We start from the raw sequence: 18,652 nt of genomic DNA on the forward strand, positions 1-18,652 counted from the left end.
CTTACATGATCTTATTAAAATAGATGTGCTCATTTAACCTCATGAATATTAAGCAAATTTTTAATTATGAAATCTCATAACTTTAATATACCTATTTCTTCTTATAAAAATATAGTAAGAAATTCCTCATAGACAAATAGAATAAAGTTCAAACTCATAAATGCTTATAAATATTTATATGAGAAATTTTTTGGGTCTTATAGAAATTTTTCTATCTTATAGAATCTTATAAAATTTTTCATAAATTGTATGGGAATTTATGAGACTTTTTCCACAGGGCTGGATTCAATTTTGTAAAAAATAAATACCTTCTTTAATGAAAAAGTAAATATTATATAGATTTTCTGAATCTTTGATTATTGGAGTTTCATTCTTGTTGATGAAACGAAAAAAAAAAATCCAATCTTCTGCAGCATATTTTGCCAAAATAATAAATACCAATCAAAAAGAGTACCCGGCATGCCATCTTGAGAAATATATGAGAACTTGGTAGCTTCGGATTGATAAAAATTTATCGCTATTACAGAGTTCTACAATTCTAACGCCATAATGCCACTTGTCAGTAGTTTTTAGCGTCTCTTGTTGGATACGTCATTTTTTCTCCCTTCAAGTGTATTTTAAAATTATTTGTTTGTTAAATAAAATATAACTATTACTGAACATCACGTTATTAAATTTAAATTTATTATATTAACTTTTATAATCACGATCTGAACGTAATTCAATTTTTAAAATCAATATTATTTATTTTATTTATAAAGAAAATAATAGAACAGCTGTTTTTATAGCTCTAAATTGAAAAAAATAATTATTTAAAAATCTATATTTAAGAAAATTACAATTTCCATAATATTAACAAAATTATGGATAATTAATTACTACAAAATAATAACAAAGTAAAGTTTAGTGTAAATTTGTCAATAAAGTCTTAAACTGAAAATAAATAATAATACTAATGAAGTGGTTGAGCAAAAATGACGCACATTCGATTTGACACTTTTCGCTGCATATTGATTTTATTAACAACCACACTTGTTGCTAACGGAGATTTACAAAATCTTATAGAATTACAGGTAATAATAAGAACTTTAAATACCGCATTAATCTACAAATTCATTCAACAAGATAATAAAATCGTAATATTATTAAAAAATCAATTTTTTAATTTTTCTTTTTAGCATAGACGACACTTACCTAATACTAAATTTGGACCAGATGATTATGCTGAATATTCTGATAATAATGAACCAGCGCCAGCGGAAAGTGATCCTAATTGGGATAAAATACCTCTGAGAAATGTTGAATTATCTGGTAACAAATCATTAATTTCTGAATCTATTCTACCAGATTTACGTTCAATATTTGAATTAGGTAATTAATAAAATCTACACGGAGAAAAAAATTAAATAACTTTTACTAAATTTGAAAAAAAAAAATACAATCTGAGAAGTAATCTTGAAACGTTAAAAAAAATTAAAACTTGTACAAAACTCAAAGTAAAAATTACAACATATTATTGAGAATAAAAATTTCTGTTGATTATAAAAATTTCTGCATTCAAAATAAAATTTACTAGCGACAAATAAAAATTATAATGTACCAATAATTTGTACTAATGTATTTAACTAATATTGTACTTAGTAAATATTAGTTAACGCGCTTTGTGAAAGATGTATTCTGGTGAATAATTTTTACGAAACAAAAGTTATGACTAACTTTTAATAATTCTAATAATAATTTCTACTTTTTTTAAGATTAAACTATTTTTATATGAATAAGTAAATATTGATTTTTTTCAAGCGAAAATTTAATGAAGCTTTATTTTAATTATTATGATAAGTAAAAATTACAATCTAGAAAGTAATTTTTTTATGAATTGTAATTTTTTATTGGAGATAGCATATTTTTCATTGTGATTGTAATCATTATTTAATTTTGACCTGCAATTTTCTCCGTGTAAAAATATTTTTTTCATATCACCTGCACTGAAACTGATAATTTCAATGTTTGTTTTGCCAGTCGAAGAATTCAATTTTAGACCAACGCAATTTAGCGGAGACAACTGATCAGTTTATGTCCGTTAAATTAGGCCTTGACTTACTTTTCTCCTGTCAAATCATACTTTTTTATTTTAAATTTCTTAATATTTATGTAATTCCAATAACCAACCAAAACCTAACAGTTATGTTTAAAAAGTTGAAAAATTTATATGAATTTTTATAATAAAAATCATTCAATTAATAAAAAGTCATTATTTTCCCCTGTCAAATCTCTTAAATTTGCATATTCAAAATGTAGCGTTATTTTTGTGCCGCTTTATCGACTAGAAATTAGCCTATTTTGACTGACTCCAGACATTAAAACTCCCAGTTTCACTGAAGTCGATATGAAAATAATAATATAAAATAATAAAATATTAATCAACAGGCATAAAATGGGATGAAAATTGGAATTCAGAATTAAATTATGGACAACTGTCAGCTGTCAATTTAGATTTAGACGGCAATATAGTACTTTTTAGTAGACGCGAAAGAGTCTGGGGCCAAGATACTTTTAACATTGAGAATATATTTAATCGACTATATGGACCTATTAAACATAATACATTAATAATATTTAATAAAAGTGGCAAAGTCATATTAGAGTGGGGTAAAAATATGTTTTACTTACCACATGGATTAACAATTGATTATCATGGAAACTACTGGCTGACAGATGTTGCGATGCATCAAGTATTTAAATTTGATGGTAAAGATATTAAAAATAACTGGGAAGCATTAAAAAATGTTCAAAATAAAACTCAAGATAATACTGATGATATAATAAATAATAATAAAAATTTATTTAATAACAGTATTATAAAGCCTACGCTAATATTAGGAGAAGCATTTGTTCCGGGTAATGATAATAAAAGATTTTGTAAACCAACAGCAGTTGCAGTTGCAAATAATGGTGATTTTTTTGTAAGTGACGGATATTGCAATTCAAGAATTATTAAATATAATAGTAAAGCTGAGAGAATATTAATTATTGGCCGTTCTTCAACAATAAATAATCATTTTCTGTCGCCTTATACACTTATAGTACCTCATGCTTTGGCACTTTCTGATAAATTTGACTATTTATATGTTGCTGACAGAGAACACGGTAGAATTCTGTGTTATTATTCACATAACGGAACTTTCCACAAAGAATTTAAAAATCCTGTTATTGGTACTAAAATTTATAGTATCGCTTATTCGAAAGAACGTCTTTATTTAGTTAATGGAGGGGATCCATATTCTTTTAATAAATTCCATGTACAAGGTTTCGTTATTGATATTAATTCTGGCCAAATTATAGCACATTTTGGACCCAATAATGATATGCTTGCTCCTCATGACATTGCTATTTCTGATGATGCCAGTGAAATATATGTCGTTGAATTAAATAATAACAGAATATATCGATTTTTACAAGGTACTGTGATATTAATTAATTCTATATTTATAATTATGATAAGTTATCATTGATAACATTTTTTACAATTTCATATTTTATTTTGAAATTTTATTGCTTTCAATGCATTAATTCACTTCATACAATTTTAAGATAATGATATTAATGTTAAAAAAACATTAAAGAAGTTTTAAAATTGGAAAAATTGTTTTCGAGTGTTAAAAATATATTTTGATCGTCATCACTCGGGAAAAACGAATTATATATGGCCATATATAAATGCGGCATATATATCCATACATGGAAATTGGCGATATATAATTGTATACGGCCATATATAGCTTGATATGGCCATATATAACTTGACATGACTATGCATAGAAATTGACAATATATGGGCATATATAGTTTTATATGACTATATATAGCTTGATATGGCCATATATGACTTGATATGACTATGTATAGACATTTTAACTAAAATTAAAAAAAAATTTTTTTTTTTTTTAATTATTGTGGCAGCGCAGAGATTATCAAATCTGCGAACAATTGAATTCCTAATCAAATTGGAAATTTTTAATTCAGAGAAAAAACGCTAGACTTATTAATGACCGCACCCGCTTCAGTAGGAGTCGAACCCGGGACCTTCCGTACGAGAGACCAACGCTTTGACGACTAGGCTATGCGACCGACAGTTACAACGAAGTTTAGTTGTGCTACGTTAGATTGAAAGAATATAATCACTTTCGAAAAAGCAAAATATAATGATATTGGTTGATTAATTATTGTTATTACAGTAAAAATTGGTTGATTGATATTCGATGTGTATGATATCGAGATGTATGAAATTTTCATGTTCACTTTTATGTATGACCATGAATGATTATATACACCTATATCTAGTTATATATATCCATAAATAGAAACAATCGAAAACTATATATTCCCATGTATTGTTATATATGTCCGAATAAAGTTACATATGGTCATATTCGGACAGTTAAACTTTGTCATCGATTCTATGTGAAAGTTAATTTATTCCTTACTAATTTTCTACAAGAATTGAATGAAACTATTAAAAATTAGAAAAGTTATACCTAATTTTATGAAAAAAGTTACTTTTTCCGGTTTGTTTTATCTTAGCTACTTCTTAATGTCTCAAAATAAAAAATTCATGATAATAATCGATAGTTGCATTTATAAAAATATTTAAATAATATCTCTATAAAATTGTAAGTAAAAATAATAATTAGTTTAATTTTTAATACTGATTTAAGACGCTGGGAGCCAATTGATCTCTCGAGACCGTTATGGTTCGTGCCGGAAGTAACCGGCCGGGAAAAACGAATTATATATGGTCATATATAGATCATATATGGTCATATATAGAATTTGAGATATATGAAATTTTCATGTTCACTTTTATGTATGACCATTAGGGTGCTTCGTTTCCGGTAAAAGTATTTTTTTGATTGCTCATCAAGCAAAATATTGTTTTTTATGCTAAAACAAAAATTCCTGCCAAGTTTAAGCTCTTAATTCCAATCCTAAGTACTTCCCATTTGATTTCCAAGATTTCCCATTTAAAATACACGTAAATTAAATTACTTTTTTTTTAACTTTCTAATAGTCAGCTGCGTTTTATGATATCAACGCGGTTTTGGTCGCACATTATAGGGCATTTGGTGTTCTTCAAAAGTGCCCATAGTAACTTAGCTGTAATTCCAGCTGTTTATCTGATTTCCGCTGCGGAAGTCATTTTTCCTATGAAATTAACCTTTATTGGCTTGCAGAACGTAAACTTATGAATGCACACCAAACATGTCAATGGGAATTTTATAGGAAATTTTATTCTCTTCAAAAAAAGTCCCATAAGTCAAGTCACTAAAGTCCATAGTTTCCGAATTATAATAACTTCAATAATTTTAAAAATATAATATTAAAAAAAAAAAATTACAATCGATATTTAATTTTTTAAATTATAAAAATTACTATAACTCGGAAACTATGGACTTTAGTGACTTGACTTATGGGACTTACAGCTAAGTTACTATGGGCACTTTTGAAGAACACCAAATGCCCTATAATGTGCGACCAAAACCGCGTTGATATCATAAAACGCAGCTGACTATTAGAAAGTTAAAAAAAAAGTAATTTAATTTACGTGTATTTTAAATGGGAAATCTTGGAAATCAAATGGGAAGTACTTAGGATTGGAATTAAGAGCTTAAACTTGGCAGGAATTTTTGTTTTAGCATAAAAAACAATATTTTGCTTGATGAGCAATCAAAAAAATACTTTTACCGGAAACGAAGCACCCTAATGGTCATACATAAAAGAGAACATGAAAATTTCATATATCTCAAATTCTATATATGACCATATATGATCTATATATGACCATATATAATTCGTTTTTCCCGGCCGGTTACTTCCGGCACGAACCATAACGGTCTCGAGAGATCAATTGGCTCCCAGCGTCTTAAATCAGTATTAAAAATTAAACTAATTATTATTTTTACTTACAATTTTATAGAGATATTATTTAAATATTTTTATAAATGCAACTATCGATTATTATCATGAATTTTTTATTTTGAGACATTAAGAAGTAGCTAAGATAAAACAAACCGGAAAAAGTAACTTTTTTCATAAAATTAGGTATAACTTTTCTAATTTTTAATAGTTTCATTCAATTCTTGTAGAAAATTAGTAAGGAATAAATTAACTTTCACATAGAATCGATGACAAAGTTTAACTGTCCGAAATAAATGTGTATTTTCGTAAATCAAATGCGAAGTTTTTCGTCGGAATTTTGGAAGTTATGAAGAAAAATGTACAATTGGTTTTTTGCAAATATTTTTACAAATTTCGAGTTATTGTAAAAAATGAAAGAAACTTTTTTTTGTAGCGCTTCAAATTCTTTATACCAGAAAGTACATCGAGTCTTCTAAATTCCATGGGGCCGTTCGTAGTTAAAATTATTATCAAACTTAAGAAATTTATTTATTTAAAATGCTTAGAAAATAACATATAATGTCTTCAAAATATATAAGTATTTATACAGAATTTGTAGAAATCTAATCAAAATATTAATATACTGTTGTCTAAAATTATTCTTTATTTATTTATTTAATATGCACAGTAAAAAATATTGTGTGTTTGTGTTAACAACGGTCCGTGTTAAATTTTTTGTGTTCATTATTTTGTGTCAAATCAACACAATTCTCTGTGAAATCATTGTGAAATCAGCGAATCGAAAATGTAATTTATCATCGATTATTTAAATCATAAGAGGTTTTATGAGTCAAGGAAAAGATAAGAAATTATATCGTGTAATATGTATGATCAGTGATGCAAAAATATGCAATTGCTATTCTAATGAAGGCTAATTCAATTTAATATCTGAATATAACTTACCATTAAAATTATTTGATTAAATTAAAGAAAAAATGTTATCATCCCAATTTTTTTTTACTAATATTGAAAAAAGAAGCTAATTAACACTTGTTTTTTAGATGCTATTTCAAACCGTTCAGTAAAAATAAATTCATCTCTAACAAGCAAATCTGCAGATTCAAATTCTATAGTTCACCACGGATTTGTACCTTTGACAAGTGATAGTTCCAGTGATAAATCGTCAAGTAATATGAGTTTATCAACATTAATATTAACAATCATTGTCAGTGTAATGATTTTTATTGGTCTGTGCGTCGGAGCTGCAGCAGTTGTAGCAAAATGCCAAAAGAGAGGTAGTTTTTCTCGATTAGATGAAGCTAGTGTAGAATTTACTAAATTCGTTGATAGATAAAAAAAATTAATTGTTTACAGTTGCATGTTTTAGTTTATTATTATTTTTTCGCTTTTTTTAGTAAATAAGTGCATAGTTTTAATTATTTATAACAATTTAATGTGCTTTCCAGCTTTTTGTTCTGCATGCATGCGATTTTGAATAATTAGTTTGATAATTGTATAATTTTTTATAATTTTCTTGCATAATAATTGTTGAGAAATTTTGGTAATTGTTAAGTTTCCAGGCTCTATGTAATTTTAGAGTTTTTCGATAGGAATGCCCATTAATAAACTCACTCAATCGGTTTAGTTTGATGGTAGATTGATGAAAACTCGCTCAATTGAATAAAAATTACAAATAGTGGCTAAACTATGGATACTTACAGGCTGGGAAATATAATCAATTAAGAAAAACGACTGTAAACCCGATCAGTGCCATTAGTCGCTCACATTAACTGATTAATGAGTTTCTATAATTAAAAAAAAAAAAAATTTCAAGAAAAAATTATCATTGATAAATAATTATTTGTGAATCCAATTACACTTATCCAAAAAATTAATGGAACAAGAGAATTTGTTAGTGATTTTTGGAAGGCTGTATTTTTGTGAAAAATGATTGTATCAAAAAAGTAAAAAAAGCAAATTGAAGCTTGAAAACTTTAGTTTGAAGATCTTCCGGCAAAATAATTTTTTGAGCTACGGTTTTTGTGAAATCATAAGAAATAGCTCGAGACAAAATTTTTCTAATTTTTTTGGTTTTGTTTTTTAGGTCTACGGGACCGGAAAAATTCTTTTCAGAAAATTCAATTCATGACTCGTTTGGGAAATTTATTCAGCTAAAATTTGCTTTTTTTGTTTCTTTGTACGACAATTTTCTGCTGATATATCCAGCCTTCAAATGAAAAAGGATCTTTTCCGAGTCAAAAAACAAACTCCAGTTTGGACCTCAAACAATTCAATTCCTTTGATCTTTTATTTACCGGACGAAAAATGATACGATATTGGCACTCGAAATCTTCAGTGAGAATTGTGAAGTTTAAATGCAAACTCTTCATCGGTTTTAAAGTCTAATGAAGCTTCTAAAATCCTCAAAAAATAAATTTTTTTTTTCTGGACTTGGAAAATTTTCGAGTTGGAAAAAAAAAGTCTGAGTACTTCCAAAAATTTATATTGACGTTCTAATTAGCAAATGGTCTAACTCCATTGCAGAAAATCCTCCATTTATGCGAAAAAAAGGAAGTTAAAAATTTTTTTTCTTCTTAAAATCAATTCTATATCTAGTATATGTATATTATTTTTGTCAAGGTTACTGAAATGATTTTTTCTCTGACTATTTTTATCTGAAAATTGCACACAATCATCTACGAAAAATAATCAGTTAGACACTTTGCTAATTAGAACCTCGATATGTCAAATAAAATAAATTCATTGATTTATTATTCGTTTTTATATATTCCTGAACAAACTTTTAATAGGTCTCAAAAAAATGTTTTTTTTTTAAATTTCCTAAATAATATAGAATACAATATCAAAAATTTTGTCCTCAATACATTTTTGTATTTCGATTGGAAAAATGTATACTGAATTTTTTTCAGGATAACTATTTTCTCATAGTGACCATTAAATGTTTTTGAATGGATATAAGTAAAAATAAATATTCATTTTCATATACTTTTTAGAGGTTCCGGTAATTTTTCTGCAAATTTATAATTAATTATTTATTTTTGGCTCAATTTTTTTAAGACTCTCGGTCTAAAGTATTTATTTCTTGCGAAAAAAAGTGAGCGAACCTACGTAGGTTTTGTCATTTGAGAAATTGAGGTCTAAATCTGGAACAGTAAATTTTTTTATATTATGAGGATTTTGAGGCCCACGCAAAATTTTTTTTATACCAGTTTAGTCCTCAATTATGTAAAATCACCTATAACTACAACAGTGAGGCCTAAACTGGAACTACTTTCCACACAGTTCTCAATCTCCAAAGTCCAACTTGTCCCTCAAATACCTCACGTAGTATTTTAAGGTTCGAACTGGACTTTGTTTTTTGACTCGGGTTTTGTCTTTGCTTATCGATATCTCAGCAACTAAGAGTCGCACAGTAATTTAGAGGGCAGCTTTAGAAACTTGAAAAAATCCCCCACAAGCCTCATTTTCGATTTAAAAAAAAAAAAAAAGTTTTTTTCATTCTTAATATCAATTTGAAAAACCTATAAAAAATGGACTTTTTATGATTTTTTAGGTAATCAACCGCTGTTTCAAGAATATTGATGGAAAGGGTAATGTTGCCAGGTAATTTTACAGCTTAATGTGCCTCCAAAAGCCCCGGAAATTATCAAATCGATCCATTGAATTGTTTGTCCGGGCCGATTGCTTAAAGTTTTACATAACAATTAAAGGAACAAGTTTTGTTCCTTAATTTATGTAATCATTACCAAAATTAAAAACTAAATTTTCTCCGATTTTTTTAATTTTTGCGTTGGTTATTCAGTAATTGTAAGGTCAAGAGAAAAAAAAACCACGAGTTAAACGTACAAAAAAAAAAATCGGTCTATCGGTTGACCCGCGGGCCAGCCCCAAAACTTCCCGCTGTTTTCGAGCTCCTTGAGCTCGAAAACATCGTTGTAAATATATTTTCGAGCTCTGCGAGCTCTCGAAAATACTTTTGTATACCATTATTTTCGAAAAAAACCGTTTTTAGCATTTCTTTCTCCCACGATATCTCTCGAACGCATCAACCGATTGAGATGATTAAGGTGGCATTCGATGCGTTTTATTAAGTTCTAGAGCTGATCGGATTTTGGAATTGTTTGGTTGAGTTGTTTCAAAGATATTCGCAAAAAACTATTTTTTACAATTTCTTTCTCCCACGATAACTCTCGAACGAATTATCCGATTGAGATGGCTAAGGCGGCAATCGACGCGTTTTATTGAGTTCTAGAGCTGATTAGATTTAAACGTCGATCGTACACGTCGTTTCTGAGAAACCAATAAAAAACTAAAAAAAAAAAATTTTTTTTTTTTGTAATTGGCCAATCTTCGAGTCTACTTGATCAAATGATCTGAAATTGTCAGAATTGTCAATCACACACACACACTACTGACACTCGGATATCATTCTGAAAATACTAAAAATAGCTTTCAAGGACCTCAAAACGTCGACATCTGATGAAATTCCGATTTTTGCAAATCGGGGTAAAAACGATAACTTCCCGAATTTTTCGAAAATCGTCGATTTTCTTAGCGGGAAGTCAAAAAATTCTTGTTTTATCTCGTTTTTCTGAAATTTTTTTTTCTTTCTCTTTACTTTACATTTATTGAATAACTTACGCAAAAATAAAAGAAAATCCGGAAAAAAAATAATTTTTTCATTTTGGTAATAATCACTTAAATTAAGGAACAAAACTTGTTCCTTTAATTGTTTTGTAAAACTTTGAGCAATCAGCCCGAACAAACGGTTCAATGGATCGATTTGAAAATTTCCAGGGCTTTTGGAGGCGCATTAAGCTGTAAAATCACCTGGCAACGTTACCCTTTCCATCAATATTTTTAAAACAGCGGTTGATTAACTAAAAAACCATAAAAAGTCCATTTTTCATAAGTTTTTCAAATTGATATAGAGGATAGAAATTTTTTTTTTTTTTTTTTTTTTTTTTTTTTTTGAAATCAAAATTACGGCTTGTAGGGGATTTTTTCAAGTTTCTAATGCTGCCCTATAAATTACTGTGCGACTCTTAGTTGCTGAGATATCGATATTCAAAAACAAAAAGATCCTTTTTCATTTGAATGCTGAGATCTCAGCAACAAACTGTCGTACAAAGAAACAAAAAAAAAGCAAATTGTAGCTGAATAAATTTTCTAAACGAGTCATGAATTGATTTTCCTGAAAAAAATTTTCCCGGCCCGATAGATCCAAAAAACAAAACCAAAAGAATTAGAAAAATTTTGTCTCGAGCTATTTCTTATGATTCCACAAAAACCGTGGCTCAAAAAATTATTTTGCCGGAAGATCTTCAAACTAGAGCTTTTGAGCTTCAATTTGTTTTTTTTTTATTTTTTCGATACGATCATTTTTTACGAAAATACAGCCTTCCAAAAATCTTTAAAAAATTTATTAAATTTTTCTTGTCCCTTTAATTTTTTGGATAAGTGTATATATTAGAATATGACGTATTAAAGAATTTTTATTTTATCAGAAATTGAAATTGACTGTTTTCAAAATCGCACTCAGCCGGTCATTTTAAGGCAGATTCTTCTAAAATTGTGCTATTCTATTTATCTTCATGGTCGATTTTTCAAGAAATTTTGCCATAACCTATCATAATTGGTTAAGTAAGTTCCAAAACTGCTACTCGTTAATAAATTTATCTATGTGTGTGTATTAGGGTGTGTCGAAAAACAACCTTGATTTTTTTTTTGCATCACCAGAAATTCAGAGGATATGTCAAAATAAAAATTCTGTCAGCAGATCGACTCTGAAATTCAAGTTTTAGAGGTAGCTGATCGCATTTTTCGATTTCCTATTTAAATATCATGGGAAAAATTTTTTCGAAAGTTTGGAATTTTATCATTCACCATGGAATCAGTGTATCGAAAAAATCATTCAAATTCGATTCTAGGGCTGCACTCGAGCTGAGACCAGCACGTGTTTAAGCTATATTTACTATTCTTGCGTACGATACCATGAGCAAGACATACAAATCTTGACATAGGTTTTTTGATACACGATTTTGTGAAAGGCACATACGTAGAAAAAGATACTAGCAGCTAGGGTCCTTACTCAATATACGTACTCCATAATCTTGCGCAAACACGTGTGTATCGTAAGATCGAAATTCTAATTTATTTAATGCAAAAAATTCAGAAATCACAACTAAAATATTCATTTAATATTTCTCAGTAAAATATGTAAATTTAAATAAATATTAGATAGACAGCTAAATGTATAAACACTAATACTATCATCGTTATTATTTGATCCGTTCCTTTTTTGTTCCATTCCAATCATATTTTTTACAAATTATTTTGTAAAAGAAATCACCCTGTATCTTGACTTACAATCAATTCTATTCAAAGTAAAATAAAGGACAATATAGTGACTCTTTCAAGTGCTAGAAACTAACTGTATAATGATATTCCAAATATATATGAATTGACTATAGTATACATTCAAATATTTTCATACTAACATACTCAGACAATTTATATCTATAGAAATATAAATAATCCTATTAAGTTTAAGTTTTATCTCTATTTTAAATCAAAGTATTTCAGAAAAGTTAATAAACCTGAATTAATTGTCGAATTATAGTCATGTGTGAACACAAAATCTTAATAAAACTATTTCACATATATTTATTACATTGTATTGGTTCTTGTCAAGACATTGCAGGATTTCCGATGGTCTTGGTCTTGGTCTCGATATTGCAATCTATAGTATCGTCTTGGTCTCGTCTTCATAAGTCGAGACGAAATCGAAACGAGATCAATATAATCTTGATTTTGAGTGCAGTCTTATTTGATTCTAATATTAAAAATTATATTACAAATTTGCCTGAAGATAGGAACGTTTTTCACTCAACGAAAATGAAAAAAATTTATGTAATTTGACTGCTAAAGGGTAACAAGGGGTAGTTCTGGAGGCTACGGATGGCCTAAAATTTTCGGCTGACATACTCGCACTTTTTTTATTTCCGTTCCACCAAAAATGTTCCAATCTTCAGATACATAAATACAAAATGATTTTTCATTTTATTTATCAATTTATATTAAATAGTTTAATTTCACTCCAATTAAACATGAGCAGATAATGGGTCTATTACCTTGATCGTTATTTCGTATAATTAATTAAATAAATAATTTACGATTTTTATTGACCGTAATTTTAAATCTGAAACATATAACATAATAAATTTCATGTCAAAAGTTAAAAGTAACATATTAGATTCAACAATATAAATAGAAAAAAATTAGTGTTTAATTTAGTTTAATTATCTCTTTCAGAATAGTCAACATCAACTATTTTTGTTATATAACTTGCTAAAGATGTTAGGGACTGTTTTATTATTTTATGATAATTATAGCAGTTTTGTATCATTAAATATTCCGAGTGTCCCAAAAGAACCAAATATAAATGAAGGGATAGACAGAGAATGCGATTCTGAGACGAAAAGTCCTCTAGCGTTTTTCAACCTTCCATGATTAAGAAAATTGATTTGAAATGATTCAAAACAATTTGAAATGATTTAACACAATTTAACTCAACTAATATATAGATATACACTTAACATGGATGAAATCACTTTTCTTAATCAGGTCTAGTCCTTCGGCTGAAGAGGAGAGAGTCCGTATACATTTTGTTGGCCAAAGATGTTCTCAACGGTTGCTTACGTGTTTTGGACCGGAGATCACGGATATCTAGTCCGTTTTGTTCAAAAGTGGTGCAAACCATTGTTATAACAATGTAATTGTTTAAGTCATAATAACTCCCGAACCGCTGATTTGATGGAGAAGTTTATTCAGAAAAGAATATTCAGAATGAAAAATCACGCAAAAAAGATATCATAGTGTTTTTTCATGTCTCAAATATTTCGAGAAATATGGCGAAAAAACGAGCCAGGCGCTCGGACCTCTCACTGTCAAATCAACACAATATTTTAATATTTATTAGTGTAACTTTTAACGTACATGTATGTAACTTTTTTTACGCATCGATGTATGTTTAATCTGTCTTAATTTTGACGATACATTTTTTTACTATGTTTAAGATGAGCGTTGGATCATAGAAAAAATATCTCATTATAAAGTTAAGAAATAAACTGTAATCTTGAATTGACATACTTTAGTTACATTGATTAATGTACAAACTGTGTACATACTAATAAAATAGACATAGTCTAAGGCAGAATACGTTAATATCAACGATTTTATTGATGAATGTTCCTACACGCTGATAATTTTATGGTAATAATCATCATCTCATGGTGGTAAAATTAATTTTTTTCTCGTGGTACCTATTAATCTCATAATTATAGTGAGATTCACAATATAATATGTTAATAATTAAAATACACGATGGTAATAGTTATCATCCCGGATGTTAAATTAGTATAATAATCATTATCACAAAAATAGTAGCTATTAACATATCACATGACAAATATTACAATCACTCGATGATATTGTTCACAATACAGTGATGGAAGTAGTTGCCATCTCGTGATCGTAATCATTACAAATTTGTATGGCAAGTATTATCATCCCCGATGAGAATAATTGTCATGAAGTTCAAAAACTCAAAAATATTCCACAACAACTAGTTTTTAATCAATAGATTAGTGTATTGAGCAGCTAAAGTGTTCGATTCGTTATTTACTTAAAATTTTATTATTTAATATGAATATTTTACGTGGAGAAAATATATATATATATATATATATATATATATATATATATATATATATATATATATATATATATATATATCACTTATAAACAAAAAATATATACCCCAACTGTCACTTTACATGAAGGTGGCCATTTTTTTTTTAATTTATTGAGTGCTTTACCCTATTGACTGTTGGAAAAAGTAATTATTAAAACGTACGAAAATATTTTAAATTTGAATAAAATAACCTTAGATTAAATAATTTTAGAGATTATTTGAAAATTTAAACTTTATTCATGCGTTAAATTATAGCATAAAGAGTGAACGAACATTAGAAAATGGCAGCTCACTTATCAATTGACAGTTGGAGATTGGAGTACGGACTTTTATGAAAGTGAATGAGCAATCTAATATGTTAATTTTGATTTCATTGAAAAATATAGGACTTATATTAAAGTATATAATTAAAAAGTTGCTGAGTGACTTTTGCATACACGATGGTAACTATTATCTTCGCGGTATAGTAAACATGCTATCTAAAATTATAAATGCTGCTATCTGTGATGTGAGCCCATACAAAGTCGCCGAGCTTCAAAATTTTCTCACAGATCGGCCGATGTCTGGTTTTCTAATGATTGGCCAATAAATGACTAACTATACTGGCCCGTGCATGGTGAGTCATTGGCAGCCGTCTTTTTGCTTATAAAAACCGCGCACAATTAACCGCCGTTTATTGACCAACGGTTTTATCGAGTGCTCTCGATATCAAGCTTTAGCCGATGATTGATTGCCACGATTGGCCAATGCTTGCGACTGCCATGCTTGGCATACCGTTATCATCCGATATTTAGCCGATCTTCGGACGATGCTTGAAAATTGGCAGCTATTCACGACCCAGTAATGAGCCGATTCTTTTTCTTTGTATGGGAGTGATTACTATTATTGGTAAGAGAAATTATTATTCGGGAATATTAATAGTTAGCATCATATGATGGTTTTTAATAAGCATTAATGTAGAAATTTCTAAAATTACTATACAGTATGATCCGCTTCTAAAAAGTTGATGACCGAATGTCGTATCGTTTTACGTCACTTCTGTAACTATTTTATTCGGTTGTCTATTGGTCGACTGAGATAGTGGCGGGATTGAGGAAAGAATGAAGGCGAGCGAAGCGAGCATGTTATGTCAAGTAACTATTAAAAATCCTCGATGAGAATCATTACCAGAAAATTCTCAGCGTGTATGTTTAGAATAAAATGATTAATTTGATGATATTTATAAAATGTTTTCAATAATTTGTTTTATAAATATTTTGTAAATGTTTTCTCGGAATTAAAGTTCTATGTCAAATGATGCATACTAGCAGAAAAATCTTTAAGATTGAATAAGTACTAAATGAAATCGAGATAAAAATATGAAAAATCCAGTTATATTTTAAAAACATTTTTACATACTACAAACACGACTTTCATAAAACAAAAATGTGCTTGTATATCAAAAAAAATCCTCACTTTTATACTCGCCGAAGAAATTTATTAAAAAATCATAGTAAAAATTTGCATGATTGTTATGCAATAATAGGAAGCGTTATGGATTTAAACAGTTACCAAAGTTTCGTTATATTTAATTAATAGATAAATTTATCATTGTTTTTTCTATTGTTTTTACTTGTCATATTTTTAGAAAAAAGAACTAATTTATTTATACTGTGATGTATTTGTTATTAAAAACTCAATAAATAATTAAGCTGAATTTATTTTTGTTTTTGAATAATGTTATGTTACTTTACCGTTACAATTGAAAATGAATCAGTTGAATAAATAAACTTAAAGTAATCAATTTTATTTTTATCATACAGGATGCTTATTGTCTGCTCGTAAAAGAGGTTACTGGGCAAATGACAGTAAAGATAATTTTAAATTATCAAGTCTATTGAATGCTAGGCAAAATAAAAATTTTAGATTTTTCGATAAACGACCAAGTACTCGTGATTTCAGTAAATTAAATACAGAACCTGAATCAACTGATGATGAACATGTGGAAGATAGTTTGATTATATAATTTAATTATCCTAGTATGGAGAAAAAATTAGTATATTACTAACCAACGGATTTCACCACAAATTTCGACCCACGCGTGTAATTGTCTACCCGAGCCGGTGAGGGTGACAAACATGCGGATTACAACTCCCTATCGTCCTCTGTGGTGTGTAATGTACTTATTTTTATCAAGTTTGCACCTGAAAGTAAAAATTTTTTACCATACCTGCAACGAAAGCTTAAATTCCTGCCCTGATTATCGGAAGAAAATCGTACTTTTCTCATATGAGAAAGCAAATGAAATAAATTCATGTACGCGCCGTTCTTCCCGTAAACAGAATTAAAAGCTTAAACTTACAGGTGCAGGTTTAGTGAAAAGTAGTATACATACCACGGGGAAAGGTAGGACATCCTTATCCACGTGTTTGCCGCCTTCGGCCTCGGGTAGGCATTTACACACATGAGTCGAAATGTCCTACTTTCCCCCTTTGGTGTGTAATATACTTCTCTCTAAAACTGAATGAGTGAATATTCCCTATTTGCTACTAAATTTCGATAATTCACTTTTACAGAGTAAAGTTGCCTCTGGTTGCAGAAATAATGGCGCATGCGCTAGTTTTTATCATTTGTTTTGTCATAGGAAAAAAGGTTTGATTTTTCTTCCGCTAAAGAAAGCAGGAATTAAAACTATCGATGCAGGTATTATGAAAAAACAAAAAACCGTTTTCATTTTTTTTTGTTTTTATAAATAACCCGAATTACGCAATGACAAATAAATTCATTGGTTAAAAACAAAATGAAATACCAAGTAAAATATGTATAAGATTATAATCAAGTCTGAAAAATTCTAGTCTTCAATTGCTAGTCATTGATGTTTAATTATTCAATGATAATAATGACAGCAAGAAAACATTTTATCTCACATATCGAACTAATTTAATTCAACATTCCATTAATAATACACTGTGAAAAATCGGGTTTCATTCGACTCTGAACTCACTCCATCATTTGAAGTTCTGAAGTTTAAAAAAAAACACTTCGCATACGGAGTATACGGAGAGTTTATTTTATCAGCAGAGTGATTTCAGAGTGATCTGGATTTTATTTAAATCCGCATTTACTCCGATTCGGAGTTTTAACATTAAAAAAAACTCCCCTTCGGATTTAATTTTACTATGAAGGAATTATATGAATAAACAGTTATTCACTCCGCATTCACTCCGGATTTGATCCGTGTTCATTCCGCAATTTTTTTTACAGTGTATTAAATAATTAATTTATTTTATGTAATTTAAAAATTTATGTTTTAAATAATTTTATTTTGTCAATTGAAAAATTAGCTTGATTACTAAAAATGAAGAAGGATCTTAAATTCCAACTGTAAAAACGTATATTTTCAATAAAAAGAATCAAATTTTATAATGTTGTTTATTTAATTGTGAATTAATACTTATTTTTAAAATATAAATTTATTAGGTGTACAAAAAAGTTCTACCCCTTTTTTGTCAAAAAAAAATATATTTAAAAATTTTAAATAAAATACAAATTTTAATCAAAATAACCACCATCAGCATCTACTACCCTTTGCCAACGCTCAGGCAACTGATGGATCCCACGGCGATAAAAGGCTTGATCTTTTGTCGAAATGAAATCATCTATTGTTTTTTGCATTTCGTTTTCATTTTGTAAGTGTTTGTCAGCCAAGTAATTTTGCAATGAACGGAATAGGTGAAAATCACACGGTGCAAGGTCTGGTGAATACGCCGGGTGCGGTAAAACTTCCCACTGTAAATCATTTATAGTGTGGTGGACGATTGAACTTCTATGAGGCCTGGCGTTATCATGCTGCAGTATCACTGGTCGAGGTTTTTGTCCCGCAAATCATCTTTTACTGTTGATTTCATCTGCTAATTTTTTTAATTGACAACTGTAGCGTTCTCCAGTAACGGTTTCTCCTGGTTTGAGTAACTCATAATATAGCACGCCCCACTCATCCCA

At 28.7% G+C, this 18,652-nt stretch overlaps 1 protein-coding gene across 5 annotated transcripts; it reads left to right on the forward strand.

Moving 5' to 3' along the window:
- Positions 1–560: 560 nt before the first annotated feature.
- LOC103570412 (peptidyl-alpha-hydroxyglycine alpha-amidating lyase 2) lies at positions 561–17,983 on the forward strand. 5 transcript variants are annotated; one of them, XM_008548133.2, is made up of 6 exons: positions 562–1,073; positions 1,179–1,371; positions 2,428–3,459; positions 6,957–7,190; positions 11,424–11,559; positions 11,656–13,636. In XM_008548133.2, the coding sequence occupies exons 1-5, from the start codon at positions 975–977 to the stop codon at positions 11,549–11,551; spliced, it is 1,686 nt and encodes a 561-aa protein (XP_008546355.1). In that variant the 5' UTR covers positions 562–974; the 3' UTR covers positions 11,552–11,559; positions 11,656–13,636. The 5 variants fall into 5 exon arrangements, with proteins under 5 accessions (XP_008546352.1, XP_008546355.1, XP_008546350.1 ...); XM_008548130.3 differs by lacking the exons at positions 11,424–11,559; positions 11,656–13,636 and adding an exon at positions 16,474–17,983 and having other exon boundaries at positions 561–1,073; positions 1,179–1,311; XM_008548128.3 differs by lacking the exons at positions 11,424–11,559; positions 11,656–13,636 and adding an exon at positions 16,474–17,980.
- Positions 17,984–18,652: the final 669 nt, after the last annotated feature.

Source organism: Microplitis demolitor, chromosome 7 (genome assembly GCF_026212275.2).
Source record: "Microplitis demolitor isolate Queensland-Clemson2020A chromosome 7, iyMicDemo2.1a, whole genome shotgun sequence".
Lineage (NCBI taxonomy): Eukaryota > Metazoa > Arthropoda > Insecta > Hymenoptera > Braconidae > Microplitis > Microplitis demolitor.